This window comes from Hemitrygon akajei, chromosome 5, assembly GCF_048418815.1.
Source record: "Hemitrygon akajei chromosome 5, sHemAka1.3, whole genome shotgun sequence".
Classification (NCBI taxonomy): Eukaryota; Metazoa; Chordata; class Chondrichthyes; order Myliobatiformes; family Dasyatidae; genus Hemitrygon; species Hemitrygon akajei.
The window spans coordinates 140,590,548-140,609,792 of record NC_133128.1 but is presented as its reverse complement, the minus strand read 5'-3'; the positions used below and the strand labels follow the sequence as shown (position 1 = coordinate 140,609,792).

General features: G+C 39.6%; 1 protein-coding gene across 6 annotated transcripts in view; it reads left to right on the top strand.

Annotated features, from left to right (window-relative positions):
* Positions 1–14,580, top strand: part of raph1a (Ras association (RalGDS/AF-6) and pleckstrin homology domains 1a) — a 205,865-nt gene extending 191,285 nt beyond the window's left edge. For all 6 annotated transcript variants that reach the window (XM_073046682.1, XM_073046681.1, XM_073046680.1 and 3 more), the window contains 2 exons: positions 1,396–1,547; positions 5,745–14,580. In XM_073046682.1, coding sequence (XP_072902783.1) covers positions 1,396–1,547; positions 5,745–7,688 — 2,096 coding nt within the window. In that variant the 3' untranslated portion in view covers positions 7,689–14,580. The remainder of the gene's footprint in view (positions 1–1,395; positions 1,548–5,744) is intronic.
* The last annotated feature ends 4,665 nt before the right edge of the window (positions 14,581–19,245 follow it).

The following is a 19,245-nucleotide window of genomic DNA, read 5'->3' as shown; positions in this document are numbered from 1 at the left end:
AACTCAATCTAAAGCACAGGTATAGTAATAATCAATCAGAAATAAGCTCTTTCGTTGTCTGGGGATAATACTGAGTCCAATGGAATATAAGAGTCACTCAAAATCTGCAGGCTTTCCCGTTTTGGGAACCACTGGCATTTCACGTGTTGGAGAGAGAGAGTGGTGAGAAAGAAGGAACACTTGCCCGTCGTCTTTGCGAAGCAAATCCCTGTTGCTAGTTAAAACGGTTTTCCTTTGGTTTCAGCCACAGACTCCCGATCTGGAATCTAACGCACGTGGCTTCCTTCAAAATGGCTTCCCGCTCCGACGGGAAGCGCTATCGTGTCTTCTTCATGTGTCTCCTTGGTGCGTCTGAGGCCCCGCCTCGGCAGCCCACCTTTTATCTGGACTGGCAGGGTTGTAGATGTCAATCAGGGTGGGGGTGAGGCAATCTTTCCCCCATCACCCAGCCCACGTTGCCCTGAGGGTTTGCACGTAGTCCAGTCCCTTATTCCACAAAGGTGTCTCCCAAGACAATGGCCGTGTCCGTGGCTTTTGTCTGGCTGAGAGGCCAGCCCACATTCCAAACCGTAAGGCTTCTCTCTCTCTCTCTCTTGCGATTCTCACAAAGGAGGGGGCTGGGATCATAAGTTTTCAGAATTGTGACAACCACAGAATTTTGCTCTAATGAACATAATGATGATGATACAAACAAAAGGGATGAGCAGTGTCTGCCAGTGAATAATTTAAATAAGAACCAGGCTCAAAGAATTTAAAATAAGAAGGAAAGTGAAATGGAAATGACAGACAAAGAGAGAACAAGAGAATGGTAGTTAACAAAACAAAACATAGGTCTTCAGTTGGCAAGTAAATAGTGAGCAGATTCTGAGAGGACCTTAGTAATTTTGAAAAAACAGTTGGGAAGGTACATGGATTGGAAAGGTTTTAAAGGCTATGGGTCAAATTCTGGCAACTAGGACTAGCTTAATTGGATTACTTGGTTGGCATGGAATGATTGAGCCAAAGGACCTGTCTCTGTTGTATAACTCTGATTCTTTGATATTTTAGAGGAAAACTACTGGAGTTAGAATGTGAACAAGGAACAAAAGGGCTGCAAGAATTACTCATTTTTCCCCAATGTTTTTATGAAACGGGGGGAATGCAAAAGATGAGAGAAAATGTTGAGATAAAGCTACACATAAGCTTTCTAGCAGCAGTGTTTGCTTTACAAAGTTTGAAGCAATGGGAATTTGATAAACTCTTTGTAATATTTGGGTAGACAGTTACTCTTATTTGAAGTGGATTTTAAATGAAGTATCAGCAGCAGTAGGTGTGATGATATATTTAATATCTCATGCTATTTGCACATCAGGAAGTCAGTGATGTAATTTGAATATATCTTCCTTATTTTCGCAGAATCCCATTCAAACCATTCAAATCAGTCAGACAGTGGTGTTTCTGATTTGCAGTCTACGGGTCATGTTCGCTCCCAAAGTATTGTCAGCTCCATCTTCTCAGAGGCTTGGAAAAGGGGCACTCAATTGGAGGAGCAGCAACAACACTCCAAGGTAAGAAAAAAGTAATCTGTCCTCCTGACCTCAGAAGAAGAAGTACATAAATCTGTCTTCAACTTTAAAGTTGAGTATTTTTGGTTACTGAAGCACAAGAAATGGGGGGAAAATCTACAAGCCGATCCTTTCTGGCATATAGTGAATTCATGGGAATAATTGGAGAAAACAAAGTTTACAGTCCAGGCCATGAGAATTTAGCATTTCTGCCAAGGTAAAGATCTTTCCTTGGCCTCCTGCGATGAAATTCAGTATAACATTAAGGAATAATTTTTTGACTAGACGTGCTATCATCTTACAAATGCAGTATTCAGTTCTACGGCATAATTTCTAGACTTCTCCATATCCCTTCACCATCCCATTTTTTGAGATTAATCATTCCTGCATTCCACCTTATTTTTCCACCTACATTTTCCCTTCCCAGCTCTTCCATCTGTACAACTTAAATTTTCTTTAATTTCAAAATATTTTCACTGAGTGAACATTTCAGGGCAATGACAACTTTATATGTCCCTCTGTATATGTTGCTTGGCCTGCTTAGCAGCATTTTCACTATATTTAGCTTTTATTACATATTTCCTACCTTCACAGTATTTTGCATTTAAATTTTTATGGGATGGTCTGCCATCATTTTATCTCATTTCTTCCTCGGCAAATGTGGAAGAAAGGAAGAAGGCTATTTACAATCCCACAGCTAACATAACAAAGGAAAAACACAATGTTTTAAAAACTGAAAGAAAAAGATGAGAACGAAAGGATAATGCATTATTCACATATAACTAGTTCTGCCGCCTGTATACCATAACCTATCTCTATGAGCATTGTCTGATTTGAATCCATCAGAAGATGTAAAAACTTAGCTTATCATTGCAGCCTAAAAATGGTTCATCGTTTGTGTTACCTTTGGGAAATACCTTATGAAGAAAAGGGCATAAAGGGAATATAGATTGAATAGGTTCATTGGCAAGCTATTCAACTCAGCAGTGGTCAAGCAATTGGATTCAAAGCCACTTAAAAGCAGAATAATTACAGTTTCATACATTATATAAGAATCATTTTGGCTATCTAAGAAACTTAGCAATTGGACAATCCCCTTCTATATTGCCATGGCTCTATATATGTTGAATTATAAATTATATAATATTGAAAACCATTCTTTCTTTCCATTTTATAACTCAGGCCTTTTCCTTCCAAATATTATTTATCCGTGTTCTTTGAGCATCTAATTGGTTCTACCAGTTAGAACACTTTCTCTTATCTACTTTCTATAAAATCCTTTTTGTGTTTTGTCTAAGGCTTGCCACCCTGAGAATAACTATCCTGCTAGTTGTAACTAATTCCTTGATTTTTGGTATTTTTCATTTGAGTTTTCTGTGTAAGGTCTTAACATTCTTACAATTCTTCAGCTGTGGTCTAACTATGATTAACAAAATATTTTTGTAACTTTCCACCTTCTGTACTCTTTGCTTCCAAAAAGCCAAGGATCCCACACCTTTTGGAAATCCTTATTGTCTCATTATGTCACCTACGAAGATTTGTATTTGCAAGCCATCAGGTCTTTTCTGTATAGCACTTCCTCCCAATTAAACCTACATCATTAAGTTTGTATTGTTTTTCCTCATTGTTTCTTTGTAAATATATTGTTTCACACTTCACTGCATAAAATTTCATTTATCAAGTGTACTATTTCACAATATCTCAGTAATTCAGACAGTATATGCTTCCATTTTAAAAGAATATGATCAGGGTTTGATTAAGCTCACGATTATTTGATTTTATTTATTATTTTTTATTCAGAGATGCAGGACGGTAATGGGCTCTTCTAGCCAACAAGCCTACATCACTCAGTTACTCCTACGTGACCAATTAACATACTGGCTATGCCTTTGTAATGTGGGAGGAAGCCTATGTGTCACGGGGAGAATGTGCAAACTCCTTACAGACAGTGGCGAATTGAACCCGGGTTGCTGGCACTGTAATAGCATTACACTAATCACTACACTACAGTGCTCTCTTGAGGAAATCTGCAGATGCTGGAAATACAAGCAACACACACAAAATGCTGGTGGAACGCAGCAGGCCAGGCAGCATCTATAGGAAGAAGTACAGTTGACGTTTCGGGCCAAGACCCTTTGTCAGGACTGCAATAAAAAGAGATCCAGAGCAGGCAGAAGACTAGAGTGGGGTGTCCATGAAGAGGAGGAGGGCTGAAGATGGGAGAGAGGGTCATCAGTGGGGGTGGGAGAGTACTTGCCAAAGAAGTAGGCTCGAAGACAGACTACAGGTCTCGGCCTGAAACGTCGACTGTATTTCTCCCTATAGATGCTGCCTGGCCTGCTGCATTCCACCAGCATTTTGTGTGTGTTGCTACAGTGCTCTCTAATTATTTTTCATTGGGAATGTACTAATTTTCCTAGCTAATGTGGAAGGGCCTGAGATTGCATTCATGCATTAAGTTTTGCCGTCAGCAACTAATGTAATTACATTGTAATGTGTTGGGGTGATGTCCTCTAATAAGATTTTACCTTGTGTTCCAACAACAGATAAAACACCCATTTAGCATTTGATCATATCCAGCTGTAATTATTCTTTTTAACACTAAGTCAGTTTTAACAAGTAACCTATAAACACAAATATGGAAAAATATAAAGCAAAGGAAATCAGGAAGTTATAGTTTCCTGAATGAGATGAACTAACCTTGCAAAAAATACTGTAATTATCCTTGCTGGTGCAATTTAACTTCTTGATGCTTGAACCAGTACCATCGTTGATGGCCAACTATGAATGTAATTGAACTTTCTAAATCCTTTTTTTTAAATGGACTAAGTTGATATTGCTTAGCAGAGAATTAGTGTCTAGATCAGTGACACAGGTAAGTTGTTCAGGGTGGCTTAGTAATGTTATTTGTGGCGTAATCTTGGAAGTGAGTATCACACACAGTTTATTTGTCATTTGTGTTGGAGGTAAATTGAACAATCTGTTCTGGATGCTGTTGAGTTTCTGTATACTACCTGATAATGGAACAAGCAATTGGCTTGATTTCCTTTCCATCACTGTAAGTGTAAATGTTTATTGCCTCCAACATTATTGTGCCAATGTTTGCCAAGTACAAAATAAAACTACCACCAAAAAGAACAAGTATGGCAGGTGCAAGATTGTCAACAGGTTGCCATCCGAGTTGCACAGCATCCTGACCTGGAAATGTAACACAATTTTCTTTATATCACTGGATCTAAATCCTGGAATTGTGTTTCCCAGTAGGAGAAGAGGTTAAACAAAGACTTCTCACCTTGATTCATATCCAGTAGGATCTGCTGACAGGAGATACGTTTGGGAAGTCTTTGATCCTGACGTGTTCCCTCCGCACTTACAGAGATCAGTTTAGAGTATCATAATGATTATGCTACTAAACTGGTAATCCAAAGACGTGAACTAGCGAGTTTTTATTTTATTACGGTAGCTGGAAATTTCTAATTCATTTAATAAACCAAATCAGTAATGCATATCACTAATCTCCTTTTTTTATATTAAAAGTCACCTTGTTTGGTTCTTTATAGAAACTAATTTGTCCCTGTTTGGTCTCAAATACTCAAATATGCTTGTCTACCCTCTGAAAAGACCTTGTACCTGCTTAGTTGTATCAAAACTACTATTTAGTGTGACAGTGTTGTGACCTCACAGATTACCCCAGATAACGGAGGTCTGTTTAGAAGGAGCAGCAAACTGTTGACTCACTGACAAGGTTCATTATCCATGAATAAATGATTGGAAAAATAGACTGTATAGGAATAAAGGAAGAGGACCCTAGCTTTTTTCAAAAGTATTTAAGCCATTTGGATCACCCTTTGCCTAAACCAGTCTGAGATCGGCATATTCACAGAATGAATTGCATCAGTTATATTTGCTCTTCATTGCAAGCTACAAACTGACTCTCAAAAGTAGAATGGTACCCAGTACATTTACTGGGGCTGTAAAGGATAAGAACATAAAGAATAGGAGTGGGAGTAGGCTATCTGGCCTGTCGAGCCTGTTGAAAAGATGAAAAAAAAAATTTAAAAACTTTCTATTTAAGGAATTTCTTAACTTCCGGCAGCTTTTAAAACTGGACTGAGTGAATAGGGTTTCTATTAAAAATGATGATTTTGGACTGATGTTCTGGAGAATTCTGGTAACTATATATTTATTTTCTTTCTACAGATCAGGACAGATTCAGTCAGATCCTACCCTTCTACTGTGCCACCAACTTCCCCTCAGACCAGGGTCAGTGTGTCTCATGTGGCACCACAGCCCTCTCCTCCCCCACCACCACCACCTCCACCACCACCTCCACCTCCCCCACCTGCTGCCACACTCAACAAATACAGCACAATCAGTAGAGAGCAGTCAAGCAAACGACCACCTCCACCTTCTTTTGCAACATTGCCCATGGGACAGCAGGTCCTCCCCCCACCTCTACCCTCACAACTTGTGAAGCCCCAGCTGCTGATGGAAAGTGGTGCTCAGAGTACTTCACCAGTCTCCTCAATGCCACCACCTCCATCACCACTTCAGGCAGCCTCTACTCCATCTCCTCTTAAACCAGAACTGCCTAGCCCTACTCCCATGGTTCCTGCCTTCACACCTCCACCTCCACCACAGAAGTTGCAACAGCAATGTGTTCTCTTACCTTCCCAGCAGTCCTTAGCTCCTCCTCCACCACCTCCGCCTCCACCTCCTCCACCACCTCCTCCATTACCTCCGCTGCAGGGTACTGTCACCAAAAAGATAGGTGTGCCTTTCGAGGCCCCTCTAAGTTATCAACCTGAAAAAGCTTCCAAACTAGCAACACAAAGTGCTGTTCAAATGGACCTCCCTCCAGCACTGTCCCCTCCACCACTTTCAGTAAAAGCATCTAGGTTCTCAGCTGCACAGGTCTCACTGCCCCCACCACCACCCTTGGGTCCCCTTTCTTCTCACCAAGCCACAACAAAGCAATCAGCTGTGACTGCGGACCAAATGCCCGTCATTCCATCTCCTGCTGTTTCCATAGTGAAACAGTCCTTAAGCCAGTTCCAGCCTCTACCTGCAGCCTCAAGTGCTAAGTCATCATCTGTCCCACTTCAAACTCCTACATCTCCCCCAGCTGTGAAAGCAAAACCGAAATGGCAACCGGGTTCCCTCCCATCACCTGAGTTTCCCCCTCCACCACCTGAAAGCAGTCTACCCCAACCTCCTCCACCGAGCCCTACCCCACCTCCCACCCCAGTCAAATCAACTTCAGTCAAAAAACCTCAGAAAACATCCAGTCCTGGTGGAAAGAAGCCGCCTCCCACACCTCAGAGACACTCCAGTATAAAAGGACCCAGTTGTGCAGATGCAAAAGAATCCAGAAAACCCGTGGAAACTCTTGGTAATAAGTCTGAACAACCAACAATACCTTCAGGACCTCCCACACCAGATATGAATGCTTCTCCGCCTGCCCCTCCAAAGCCTGGTAAATTAAATTTGGCTGCAGTTAACTTGATGTTCCCACCAGGAGGGCCGCCAAGCAAAGGACCAGGAGTTCCAGCTGTTCCAAAGGAGCCTGTTTCTGAGTTTCCCTCACCACCTTCAGATTCAGATTTCCCTCCCCCACCTTCAGATCTAGATCTTCTACCCCCTCCTCCACTGGAGATGGCACCTCCTGGCTTTTCCAATGCTGTCCCACTCAAGGTAGCAGTAGTGAATCCTCAGCCTCAGACGTGGTCCAAATCTTCAATGAAGAAAGCACCACCTCCAGTACTTCCCAAAAGGAGTGACAGCACTCGCTTAACACAGGGAGAGTCTTTGGAACAACAGGTTCCTCCCGTTGCTTTGGTACCGGTGTCTCCTAAGCCTGCCTTGTCTGTGCAGCCTCATTTTCTGGCTGACCTCAATAGGACTCTGCAGAGAAAGTCCTTCACTCGACATGGCTCACTTGCTTCCACACGACCATCCAAGGCGGAACACACCACCATGGACGACATGGCACTTCCTCCTCCTCCTCCTGAATTGCTTTTTGACCAGGAGTCAACCAGCTCATATGCTTCTGGCAACATCTCAGGCTATGCAACATTGCGGCGTGGACCACCACCTGCTCCACCCAAACGGGGTGACAACACCAAGTTGAGTAGAGACTGTTAATGAGTCAGCTGCCTGTGCACTGTTTACATGCTGCCCTATACACTCATAATCTGCAGAATTCGAAGCGGTACATTAACTGCTTTTCTTAAAACCCTGGCTGCGTACATCTTCCAACCAAGTTAACTCAGTTACCCTTCGTAGGATTGCTTGTCCTTGGATCAGTGAAGTGTTGTGTTTCATTTGTAAAGTCAAATTGCTCTACTCGTGTAAATATAGATGCTTTGATATATAATGGGACCTAGTGTTGGGATAGATGCTGAGTTTTTGTGATTCAAAGCTTCCCAGTTAGTAATGGGGGGGGGGGGGGAGGGGGGATGCGTGGTTCTGTCTCTATTAACATTGGAAGATGTCTTAATTGGCACCTTTCCAATGTAATAAATAATTTCCAATGCAGACTTTTGTAATAGGAAGCTCAGGTTTAAAGAGGGATTATCCCTTTGAATTGTAAGGGAAGTACTGTTGTGTTTTTTTTTCTGTTGAACTTCAACATTTGCGTGTTTCATGTCAAAATAAATCTGAGTATTCTGAGCTCCTCAATTTCACATTTTCTGATCACAGCAGAATAAGGAAATACTACAGTTTAAAGTAATGGCAATGATTCTGAAAAATACTAGTTATCAGTTAGAATCTGATTTAAGTCTAAAAGTAGGACAGATTGAGAACTAGATTGCATAGGTCTGACTGAACCTTCTCCAAACCAAAGTGTTGATGGTGTAAACACACTAAATTTCCAAGCTGGTGTATTGAAGTCTAAAAGCAGAGCAGCAATGAATTTCAAAAATGTTGAAATTTTTTTGCACTCTAGGGAATAGCCATACAGGCGACCCCAGCATTGCGACCGTTTGTGTAACAGAAATTCACTTGTATAGCATTGAGAAATCACTACCAAAAATGAATGGAATTTGTGTAAGGAAAAAGGAACTATTTTCTAACTTGCATATTTTGACATTTGAACAGATCACATGGCTTCAGGTTATGGAAGGTCACAATGCAGACCATTTTCTAGGAATGCAACCCACCTGTAATGTCGGGGTCATCTGTATTGCTTTGTACAGGTCAAAGAACAGGAGCAGGATTGCAACCATTGTTTTTTTTTTTTTGCAATTGTCTTACTTGTTTTCATTAATCCTTTAATTGAAGATTTTAGTTTGCAGATGAGCTCAGTAGGCAAAAAGGTTCTAAGATCCAATCATTGCTTTTCTCAGCCAGTAATCAACTGAGGGATACAGCTGGATTTGTGCCTGTCAGCTGAGGAAGTCAGTAATTGCTTCAGGTTCACTGAACCATGTGCAGTAGAAGTGAAAATTTGGCTGGGTTATGATGCCCTTTCCCTGACATTATAAAGAAGGTAATAACTTGGAAAATATTGCTTGGGCATCCAAGTGCAGCAAGGCACTTGAGAGAAAAGGGGGACAGAAGTGGGGGATAAAGAAATTGCCTTAAACATACAAGGAAAATAAAGTCTGATTTCACAACAGACTTGGACAGAATTTTTTTTTCAAACCAGTTAACTAATATGCCTGCTTGTAGAAATGTCAGCTAGATCAAAGAGCCAAAAACTTTTTTAAAAATATATATCTTTTAAAAAAAATTATCTAAGGTTCTAGTCCACTGCTCTGTGACCTACAGTTTATGCTGTATGACAAGGTTGTATCTCAGTTTCTTAGGCAGGTTTCACCCATGAAGACACCAACCCTGTTGCCTTACAGAATATAGTAAGACAAGGTTGGAGGTCACATGCAAGTACGGTAACAAACCTCTACCATCCTTATGGCATATTTGCATTCATGCTCCAGGTAACAAACTGATGACTACAGAAAACCTTTTGTGTTAAGTGATCCTTCCAGTATGCAATGCATTGTCTTTTATTGCATGGAGTGTAAGTAATAGCAGAGGAACTCAAAACTTCTGTTAAAGGATTGCATGAGAGATCTTCCTGTAAATTTCAATGAAACTTTAGAGTATTCAGCCCATTGGGACTGTACCAGCTTGTTGTTTTTGTAATTGGCCGTGCAATTTTTTTTCCTGGGAATGGAAAATAGGTACCTACCCTATTTCTTTTTAAATCCAATCCTGCATCATTTCAAGCACAATAACAGATCACCAAACCTCACTGTGTAAAAGAAAATATTTCCTCATTCGCTTCCTTTTAACACCTATCTTAATTTTGTGTATGCCGGTTACCAGCAATCTTACCAGTGAAAATAATTTCACTTTATTAAATGCCTTAATAATTTTGAAGATCTCTATTAAATCTTCATTTCTTTGCTCCATGAGCAATCACAGCTGCTTTAGTCTCTTTAAATAACTACGCCCTCTTCACTGGTGTCTTCTTCCCAGCACTAAGTACAGTGTCAATTCTATTATACCTATCAGCACTTTATTTATTGATTTACAATGAACAATTCTATATCCAACACCGCTTATAGTCATATAGTGAAGTTCAGCCACCAATTTTATGTTTCAATATTAGTGTGGCTCAAATATTACCAGCTGGCATCAGCTTTTTGGGGAAGATTGATTCTTGTGATTGTTTTAACTGCTACTTGGTGTGAAAATTTTGCACGTCTGCCAGTATTCTGCACTGAGTTCCAGTGACACATTGTAAAATGTTTCCATTTCCCACAGTAAAACCCTGTGTATTGATATGTTCTCATTCCTACAGTCCATCTGTAGGATATTCCAGTACACGACAGAGCACCCCACATACAGTCTTCAGTGCAGCACATTCTGCATTTACTTCTGAACACCTAGTGTCTAGTATTCTCATTTACTACAGCAAATCTCCCATACAGTGTTCATATTCCCTGCAGAATGGTGGGTACAGATTCTTTTCATTCTCTGCGGCACCTAGTGTCTGGTAAGAGTATTCCTATTCATTGCAGCATTAACTGTGGACAGTATTTGCATTCATTAAAGCATTTGTGCTGTATACAGTATCCCATTTCACTGCAGCGCACCCTACCTACAGTATTCCAATTCATTACGGTGCTTCCTGCATACAAATAGTATTCCCTTTCATTAAAGTGCACCCTGTGTACAGTCCTCTCATTCACTGCAACATATCCTAGTAGCATTCAGTGCCTTCCCATTCACTGCAGACTACTCGTTCTATGGTGCTCCTATTCACTACAACTTTGAAAGCACTTCATCCAAATAGTTAAAATAGATTTTAGTGCCCTGTTCAAGCTTGATAAGTGCTCATTGCATGGGTGTGAACTCAGCTGAATCAGATTTTATACTTGCCTTGATGCCATTGTCCTTTTTTTCAATTTGTATATCACCCAAGGATTAAAAGACAATGCTTGGTCTCCTTGAAAGGAAGTTCTAAATGGAAGCTATTGTGATAAATACTTTCTGCTACATGTTGCTTATTTATGATTTATATATTTTCCTTAACAATGATAGAATAATCAAATTTAATTTTCTGGTATCTGATCTGTTCAAGTACAAGTTATTATCACTGGTTTTTATAAATTTCTGGATAAAAACTTGAGAGTATGGTTTATGGGGAAAATACAGATAACACAAATAATCTAATAGTAAGATCTCTTGCCATTTAGCTTAAGTCTTTGATTACCTGCCTTTCTGTTGTCATTATTTACTCTAAATTTTTATTGATATTAAACCTCCCTTCAGTCCTTGAGGCCTAAGAATAAACCTGTATCTCAGTCTCTCCATATAAATAAATTCCTTCATTGCTGGTATTCATTCTAATAAACCCCCTTTTTACCCCCTCCAAGGCTTTGACATTCTTCCTTCTTTGTAGTTCAAAGAAGTTGAACATGACCCCTAACAAAGTACTAATTAATGAGTTAGAAAGATTTATTAGACTCCTATTTTTTAATTAACTCCTGTTTATAAAACCAGGAATATCAAATTCTGCCACAATTTGTTTTAGCACCTACAATGATTCAGTACTTTGATCTCCAAGTCACTGCCCTGTGCTACTTTAATATTACACCATTTTGTTCATATTGTTTCACCTCATTCTTAATTTAAAATGTCCCTGTATTAAATGTAATCTGGCTTGAATCTATCATCCTGAAATTTGCTGCAACCTTTCTCATAGCGTACTGTTTCTAAGTTTCTTGCCATCTAATTAATATTTATTGAAGAACAGAGATCCTAAAACTGAAATTGAACAGCAAAACGGCACTTTTTTGAAGACTGAAAAACCGCTGCCACCAACTTTGTCCTTTTACAGATTATCTGGAAATAAAAAGGAAATGACAATTTGATTGAGGAACAAGTATTGATTAGGGTATTTGTATATTTATATTTTTAGGAATAAGAAGTGATTTTATGTCATCATGTGAATATGTAGAGTGCTGCCATAAAAGCATTTCCTCTGTCCTCCTTTAGATGTAAATTGTTAAATCAGCTCCATCATGTAATTCACTCCCAAAAGAAAAGGAAAGTAATTTGAAAATCTCTTAAGTATATTTTTTTTATTCTGAGAACCAATCAGTCTGGCTAGGAAAAAATTTAACTTTGGTCTGAATGCCTTGACATTTGTTGAATAAAAGGAGAAAATCCACAGCCATTTTACGAGTTGGTTAGAAAGTACATAATTGGATACTGCTGAATGAAATTGTGGAAGAAATTTTTAACTTAGGGAATCCCATATCAATAAGTAAGAAATGCAGATGCTGGAAATCTGATGTATGAGCAGAAAACTCTGGAAATACTCACCTGGTTAAATGACACCTATGATCAGAGTTTGTATTCTGGCAACAAAACAATCTGATGTAGAATATTTTTGCTGGATGAATTTTCAGTGTAGTTTGGTGCATGATCAGGAAGCACAGGAGAAAATTCTATTTTATTCATAAGAGAATCAAGAGCAAAATATGAAGCCTGCTATTCTATGCCAAGAGTTTGGTCATGGATTTTGTCTCTATGTCTGTCTGATGTTATTTTAGAATAGAGCTCTGATATTGGATCTGAAGTAACATCAAACATCAAACCTTTTGAGGGGACCTAGAAAATGATATCATCTCCTGTACTTGTTCACAGGCTTGGGATTATTGCTGAAAAGATTTGCCAATTTGCTCCAATATATTCATTGACTAATATGAATTGCAATCACTCTATACTGGTGATAGAGGTAGGAAAAGGAGACTGATCAAATAATTAGATGTTTTGTAAATAGTATTCAGCTTACTGTGTATTGTAGATGGAATCTTTGAGGATCCAGATAGTGAGCAGAGACTTACTGTTGCCAGTCATAGGTAGCCTTTGTTGTTTCTTTCCAATCCACATGGTTTCTTTCTGATAAATCTTCCTTGCTTCTTATGGACTATATTCATGCATTTTGTACTGGTAGAGTTGTCTGTGGTGGACTGAGGAAGAAGACTCAAGTGGTCATTCAGCTTTTCATGGGGAAAGGTATCTTATGATTCCCAACAGCTGTCACTCAAAGGATCAAATGGGAAATTGTTCTTTTTTTACACTGTCAATTGTCTGTTGCACACTTGGTACATAAAAATCCTCATGGAAAGCTTGATATTATCTGTGTGTGGTTGATGTATGCTTTGGAGAAGATTTAACACAATGAAGAGAAAGGAATTTGTAATCCATTGTGAGCATCCATATCTGTTTTAAATCATTTGAAAATAAAGTATTGTTGAGATTTTAGAAGACTTTCTTATCTATCCATGCTTCTGTTCAGACTCACTGCTGATATGGGGAAAGGGGTGAATGGGGAAGGACAGTGGTAATAGGAGTGAATGTGAAAAAGGACAAGGTTTGTACCAAAGACAAAAATGAATTATTTTTAGCCAAAGAATTAGTAGTGGTTGGTGAATTATTGAGCTGGAAGATGCTCATGCGCATTGTCCTTTTAGGACTGTTTCTGGTTTTGCCATTGTTAATATGGTTATATCAGCAGAGAGAAAATCTGTTATCAAAGGACTTGAGTTAATGCAAAGGATTTGGATTGGTTTCTGCTGTTTATAAATCTCTTTTTGTCTCACTCTTTCCCCCCCCCCCCCCCAGATTTAGTAGGGTAGCTCAATTTTCTAATAAATGAAACACAGACTCAGATGATTGTTCTGCTTGTCTTTCCGCTTCAGTAATCATGAACCCCACAGACCAACCTTCTAAGTGCCAGAGTCAACTGCAGTTCTGGCAAAGACCAGTGTCAGTGTTGTTGCTGTGTGTATCTAGGAACTGTAATGTCTTCTTCTCTTCTATCATTTTGTCAATACACAATTCTCATTGGAATGCAATCAAATCATTATTAGCTATGTTTGATTCTGTATCGCCTTCTGTAGTATTGCTGGAGGTGGTTTGTGAAGATAGATGAGAGGTCGGTATGTGGTTGTTCCAAGAGGTCCAAGATGGGTGTAATTCACTGTTTAATGTAGGCTCAGCTCCTCACTGGTATCTGTATAATTCTGGGAGACTGGAGAATGTTTTGCCTTTAAATGGACACGAGTATCAGCCTGAACCCTATCTGAACAGATTAAAAATGTTGCAGCCATTTGCAACCTACCATGATCAATTTAAAGCCATGTTTCTATATTATATTAAGGTAAACAGTGCTGATTTTTTGTTTTGTTGTATACTTTATGAATGCTGCTGGTTAACTGTAGGGGCTGTTGGCTTTGTTCATCAATGTAAACCAATTGCCACAGCTTACAAATATAGGCCACTCTCATCACTTCTCTGGGAGTGGTCAGCTGGCTGGCCTCAAGGGACTGATCATGTGTCAAAGTGGGAGTGTAATATTGTATATAATTTCTGCCCCCCTCCATGTTCACTTTAAGAGAACATATGCAAGTTCATTTTTTAAATGTAAACTCTAAAATGTATTAATACTGGAGACTGTAATTAATGCATGACAAACTTATAACAGTTTTTATGACAATAAATTGATTTCAACTTGCGTGTGGATCTTTTGTTCCATGTAAACTCACTCGGGCTTGGATTTTCAGAAGGCTTTTGTCAAGGTGCGTATATGAGCCTGCTTAACAAGTTAAGAGCTCATGGTGTTACAGGAAAGATACTAACATGGATAGAGCATTGGCAGAGGCAAAGGGTGGGAATCAGGGGGCCTTTTCTGATTGGCTGCTGGTGATGAATGGTGTTCTGCAGGGCTTCGTGTTGGGACTGCTTCTTTCTATGTTATATATCAATGATTTGGATGAAGGGATTGATAGCTTTCTGCCCAAGTTTGCAGACGATATGAAGATAGGTGGAGGGGTAGGTCATTTTGAAGAAACAGAGAGGCTGCAGAAGGACTTGGACAGATTAGGAGAATGGGCAAAGAAGTGGCAGATGGAATATGGTGTAGGTCAGTATTAAAACATAGACTATTTTCTAAATGGAGAGGAAAAAATCAAAAATCATAGTTGCAAAGGGACTTGGGAGTCCTTGTGCAGAATCCCCTAAAGATTAACTTGTAGGTTGAGTCAGTGGTGAGGAAGGCAAATGCAGTGTTAGCATTCCTTTCAAGAAAATTGAAATATAAAAGCAAGGATATAATGCTGATGCTTTATAAGGCACTGGTGAGGCCTCACTCAGAGTATTGTGAGCATTTTTGGGCCCCTTATTTAAAAAGAGATGTGGTGACATTGGAGAGGGTTCAGAGGAAGTTCACAAGAATGATTCCGGGAATGAAAGGGTTATCATATGAGAAGCAATTGATGGTTCTGGGCCTTTATTAACTAGAATTTAGAAGAATGACGTGGGATCTCATTAAAACCTATTAAATGTTGAAAGACCTAAGTAGAACCATGGACGTGGAGTGGATTTTTCATATGGTGGAGAGTCTAGGACCAGAGGTCACAGCCTCAGAATAGAGTTATGTCCATTTAGAAAGGAGATGAGGAAATTCATCTAGCCAGAGGGTGGTGAATCTGTGGAATTCATTGCCACAGGTGACTGTGCAGGTCATTGGATGTATTTAAGATGGATGTTGATAGGTTCTTGATTAGTCTGGGAATGAAAAGTTACAGGAGAGTGGTGTTGAGACAGAATGGATCAGCCATGATGAAATCGCAGGACAGTCTTGATGGGCTGGATGGCCTAATTCTGCTCCAATGTCTTATGGTCTTGTATCAAACTATCCAATGAAGGCTCTAGTTAGATAGAGATTTCAAGGAATGGGAATCTTGGCTGGCTTTACCACCCCTCCCCTTCAATTGAGGGGGGATGCTGTAGGGTTGAGGCACTGGAAAGAAAGAGATTGCAACCCATCTATTCAGAATTTAGCAGAACAACTAAAAATGAAAATATATTAACCCAGAGCCACCAGCTGGTGGTATTGAACCATCAGCAAACAATTGCTTCTCACATCACTCAGTGTTAATAGCCTGGGCTTGTCAGCTGCATGTATGTTGTTCATACATAGCTGTATTTGATGCATTGTTTTGAATCTCCCGCCACTGTGGCTACAGCATATAACCAAAATATTTTTTCTCCATGAAATCCAGCTTAAGTTCAATTGTTTACTACAGGAAGATTTCCCATTTCAGCTGAATTCCAGGTTGTGTCACAATCAGTGAATTATATTGGAAAAGTAGTTGGTTTTGTAAATTACTGTCCTCAATTTATGTACAGCTGGCCCTTTTCAAAAAAAAGTGACCAGCTGAGTTTTTTTGTGCAACAGATTAGTTTTGTTAGAATAATGCGTGCCTTTGAGACCAAAGCAAATAGATGGAGCTTTGGTTTGCATCTGACAGCCCAAAGCTTCTCTGGTAGTAAAGCAAAAAATTGAAAAGGCTAGACACCCAAAATAAAAACTCAATGTTTATCATGTCATGCAGCATCTGGTGAGAGGAGAGCTAGCAGATGATCTGAATGTTTTAACTTTTAATATTGGGAATACTCAACAGGTTAGTCTCCACTCGTGGAAAGAGGTATCTGAACTGTTGACTGGAATTGACTTTTTTTCTAGTTCTGATAAAATGTTATCAACCTGAAACATTAACTCTTTATATCTCCACAGATGCTCTTCCCATAATATCTCATTATATTGTCAGCCTAAATTATCAATTCTGCTTCTGAAATAATTTGAAAAGGCAAGGCCAACATTTCATGTTAATCACTGATGGAAAAAAAATCTAACACTGGGGCTAAATAATAGCCAGCATCAGTTATTTATCATGAAAGCACAGGGATAGCTGGAAAATAAGCTGAAATATAAACAAATGATTTGAGTTTTTATTTAGCCCTTCAGTCAGTTTTTCTCCTGTCAGGGTGAAGAAAGTGGCTAAATCCTGGGTCATAATGATTTCAGTATTTGGAACCATAATGATGAACAAGTCAGGGAATACTTAACTTCTGCACAAGACTCAGAGAGAACCGTGAGCAATAGCACAAGGGCAGACGGCAGAGCAAAAGTTGCCATGGTTGGTGTAAGCAAAAGTCACTCCCATACGTGGGCATTTACACATGCATGCATGGGTAATACCCATCAGATCTCCTCATGCTTCCCTAATAAAATACTAATAGTTCATCTGTCTCAGACACTGAAGGCTACACAGCTGTTCTTGATTGTGCCAGCTTCTTTGTAAAACACTAATTGCTTTTCCTCCCTATACTTTTTCCAGAGCTCTGCAGTTATTTCTTATACATCTATATATCTGAATCTTTTTAGAAGGTTACCCTCTCTAGCCCCCACAAGGGAAGAATCGTTACTGAATCTGGGAATGAATGAATCAATGTGGATGAAAAAATGTACGTCAGCATAAAATGATACTGTTTAAGACCAGAGTGGGCAACAAACAAGAAGTTTCCAAAATACTTGCCTCAGTAGCTTTGCAAATATCTGGAGGCCATTTGCTGATCATTTAAATGAAACCCTTTCTCCCAACCAACAGGTTGGCTTGATTCCTAGATAAAGATTGTGGGGAGATCAATGTTATTGGCAAAGTGAATAGGAGTGCTGAAGACCGAGGAAGTAGCAGAGAGCAGGATTCATGGGAACAAGGAGACAGCAATAGCCAGCAGGAAGCAGGTAAAGAACAGTTGACAAGTCAAGGCAGTTGAGGGGATAGTGGAGGTATTTGAAGGGTCAAGGGATAAACAAGAAAATAACCACAGAACACAGTGAAGTCTGAGAGGATAAAGGAAACTTTAGTAGTCAAGATAAAGTAAAGAATGTCAAAAGTTCCAAGAGAACTGAATGGAGTGGTATTTCCTCAATGATAACAGAACTGAATATATGTTTAAGTTGTAAGGGGCATTTTTTTGTGTCAACAGATTTGCAGCTTTAGGGCACCAAACACATCAAATCTAATGAACTAACAGCAATTGCACAAATCTTGCAGATTTTAGGTGGCAATTTTCAGCCCAACTTTCAGTAAAGTGCGGAAAGAATCACAAATTGTCATAGGGAAAAGCTACAAAATTAATAAATTGGCTTGACATCTCAACATGGGAATTTTATAAATAAGTACTTACTAATATAAACTATTGTGTCATATTAAACCTCTTTAAAAGGTAAGTTAGATCCAAATAAGTGAACGCTGCCAGATTCATGCCAGCTGGAAGAATTGATGGAAGCACCAAGAGCTTCTCCCAGTCAGCAGGTAAATCCACAGATCCAGTTCAGATAGCATGATACTGTACCACTACTGAGCTTGAGGTACATGAAGAATGACCAACATTAATATTTGGGTGACTGGGAATGGACTACAAACTGATAAATTCTGGTGAAATCAACCATCAATTTCAAACAGATTTATATACCCAGTGCTGAGTATGGTCATGTAATTTAATCAAGTACAGGTAACATTTTGAAAAAGGTTGTGGAGCAGCTGTTAGAGAGCAAAGCATTGCTGATGAATGAAAAGCTGTTGACCTACCCAGAAAGACTGCTGACTGACATTTTGATCTTACCTTATTGACATTTCAAACCCACGTTAAGTACTGTTTGGTTTCAGGGAAGGGAGCACCTTGTGTTGAACCTAGCTTGCCTAATTACGTTCTTGGAGTAAGCTGAAACTGCTCCAAACAGTAATAGATTTGCCCCCAACAAATGTTTTCTGAATATGGTAATGATTTGGGATCCCAGTCCTAAGTTATGGAGCAGTGTTTGTTTGAACAGCAGCAACTTTCACACTTGCATAGACTGTAAAAATGCTGAGGTTGCTTGCTACCGACTGACAGCATACGAGGATCGTTTGTCAGCTGTTGGATTGTATTCATTAGAGTATAGAAGAATGAGAGGGGATCTCATAGAAACATTTCGAATGTTGAAAGGGTTGGACAGAGTAGATGTGGAAAGGCTGTTTCCCTTGGTGGGTGAGTCCAGGACAAAGAGGCAAAGTCTTAGAATTAGAGGGTACCCATTTAAAACAGAGGTGAGGAGAAATTTTTTTAGCCAGAGGGTCGTGGATTTATGGAATTTGTTGCCACATACAGCTGTGGAGGCCCAATCATTGAGGGTGTTTAAGGAAGAGATTGATAGGTATCTAATTAGTCAGGGTATCAAGGGATATGGGGGAAAAGCTGGAAATTGGAACTAGATAGGAGAATAGTGTAGCTCCTGGTGGAGTGGCGGAGCAGACTCGATGGGCCGAATGGCCTACTTCTGCTCCTTTGT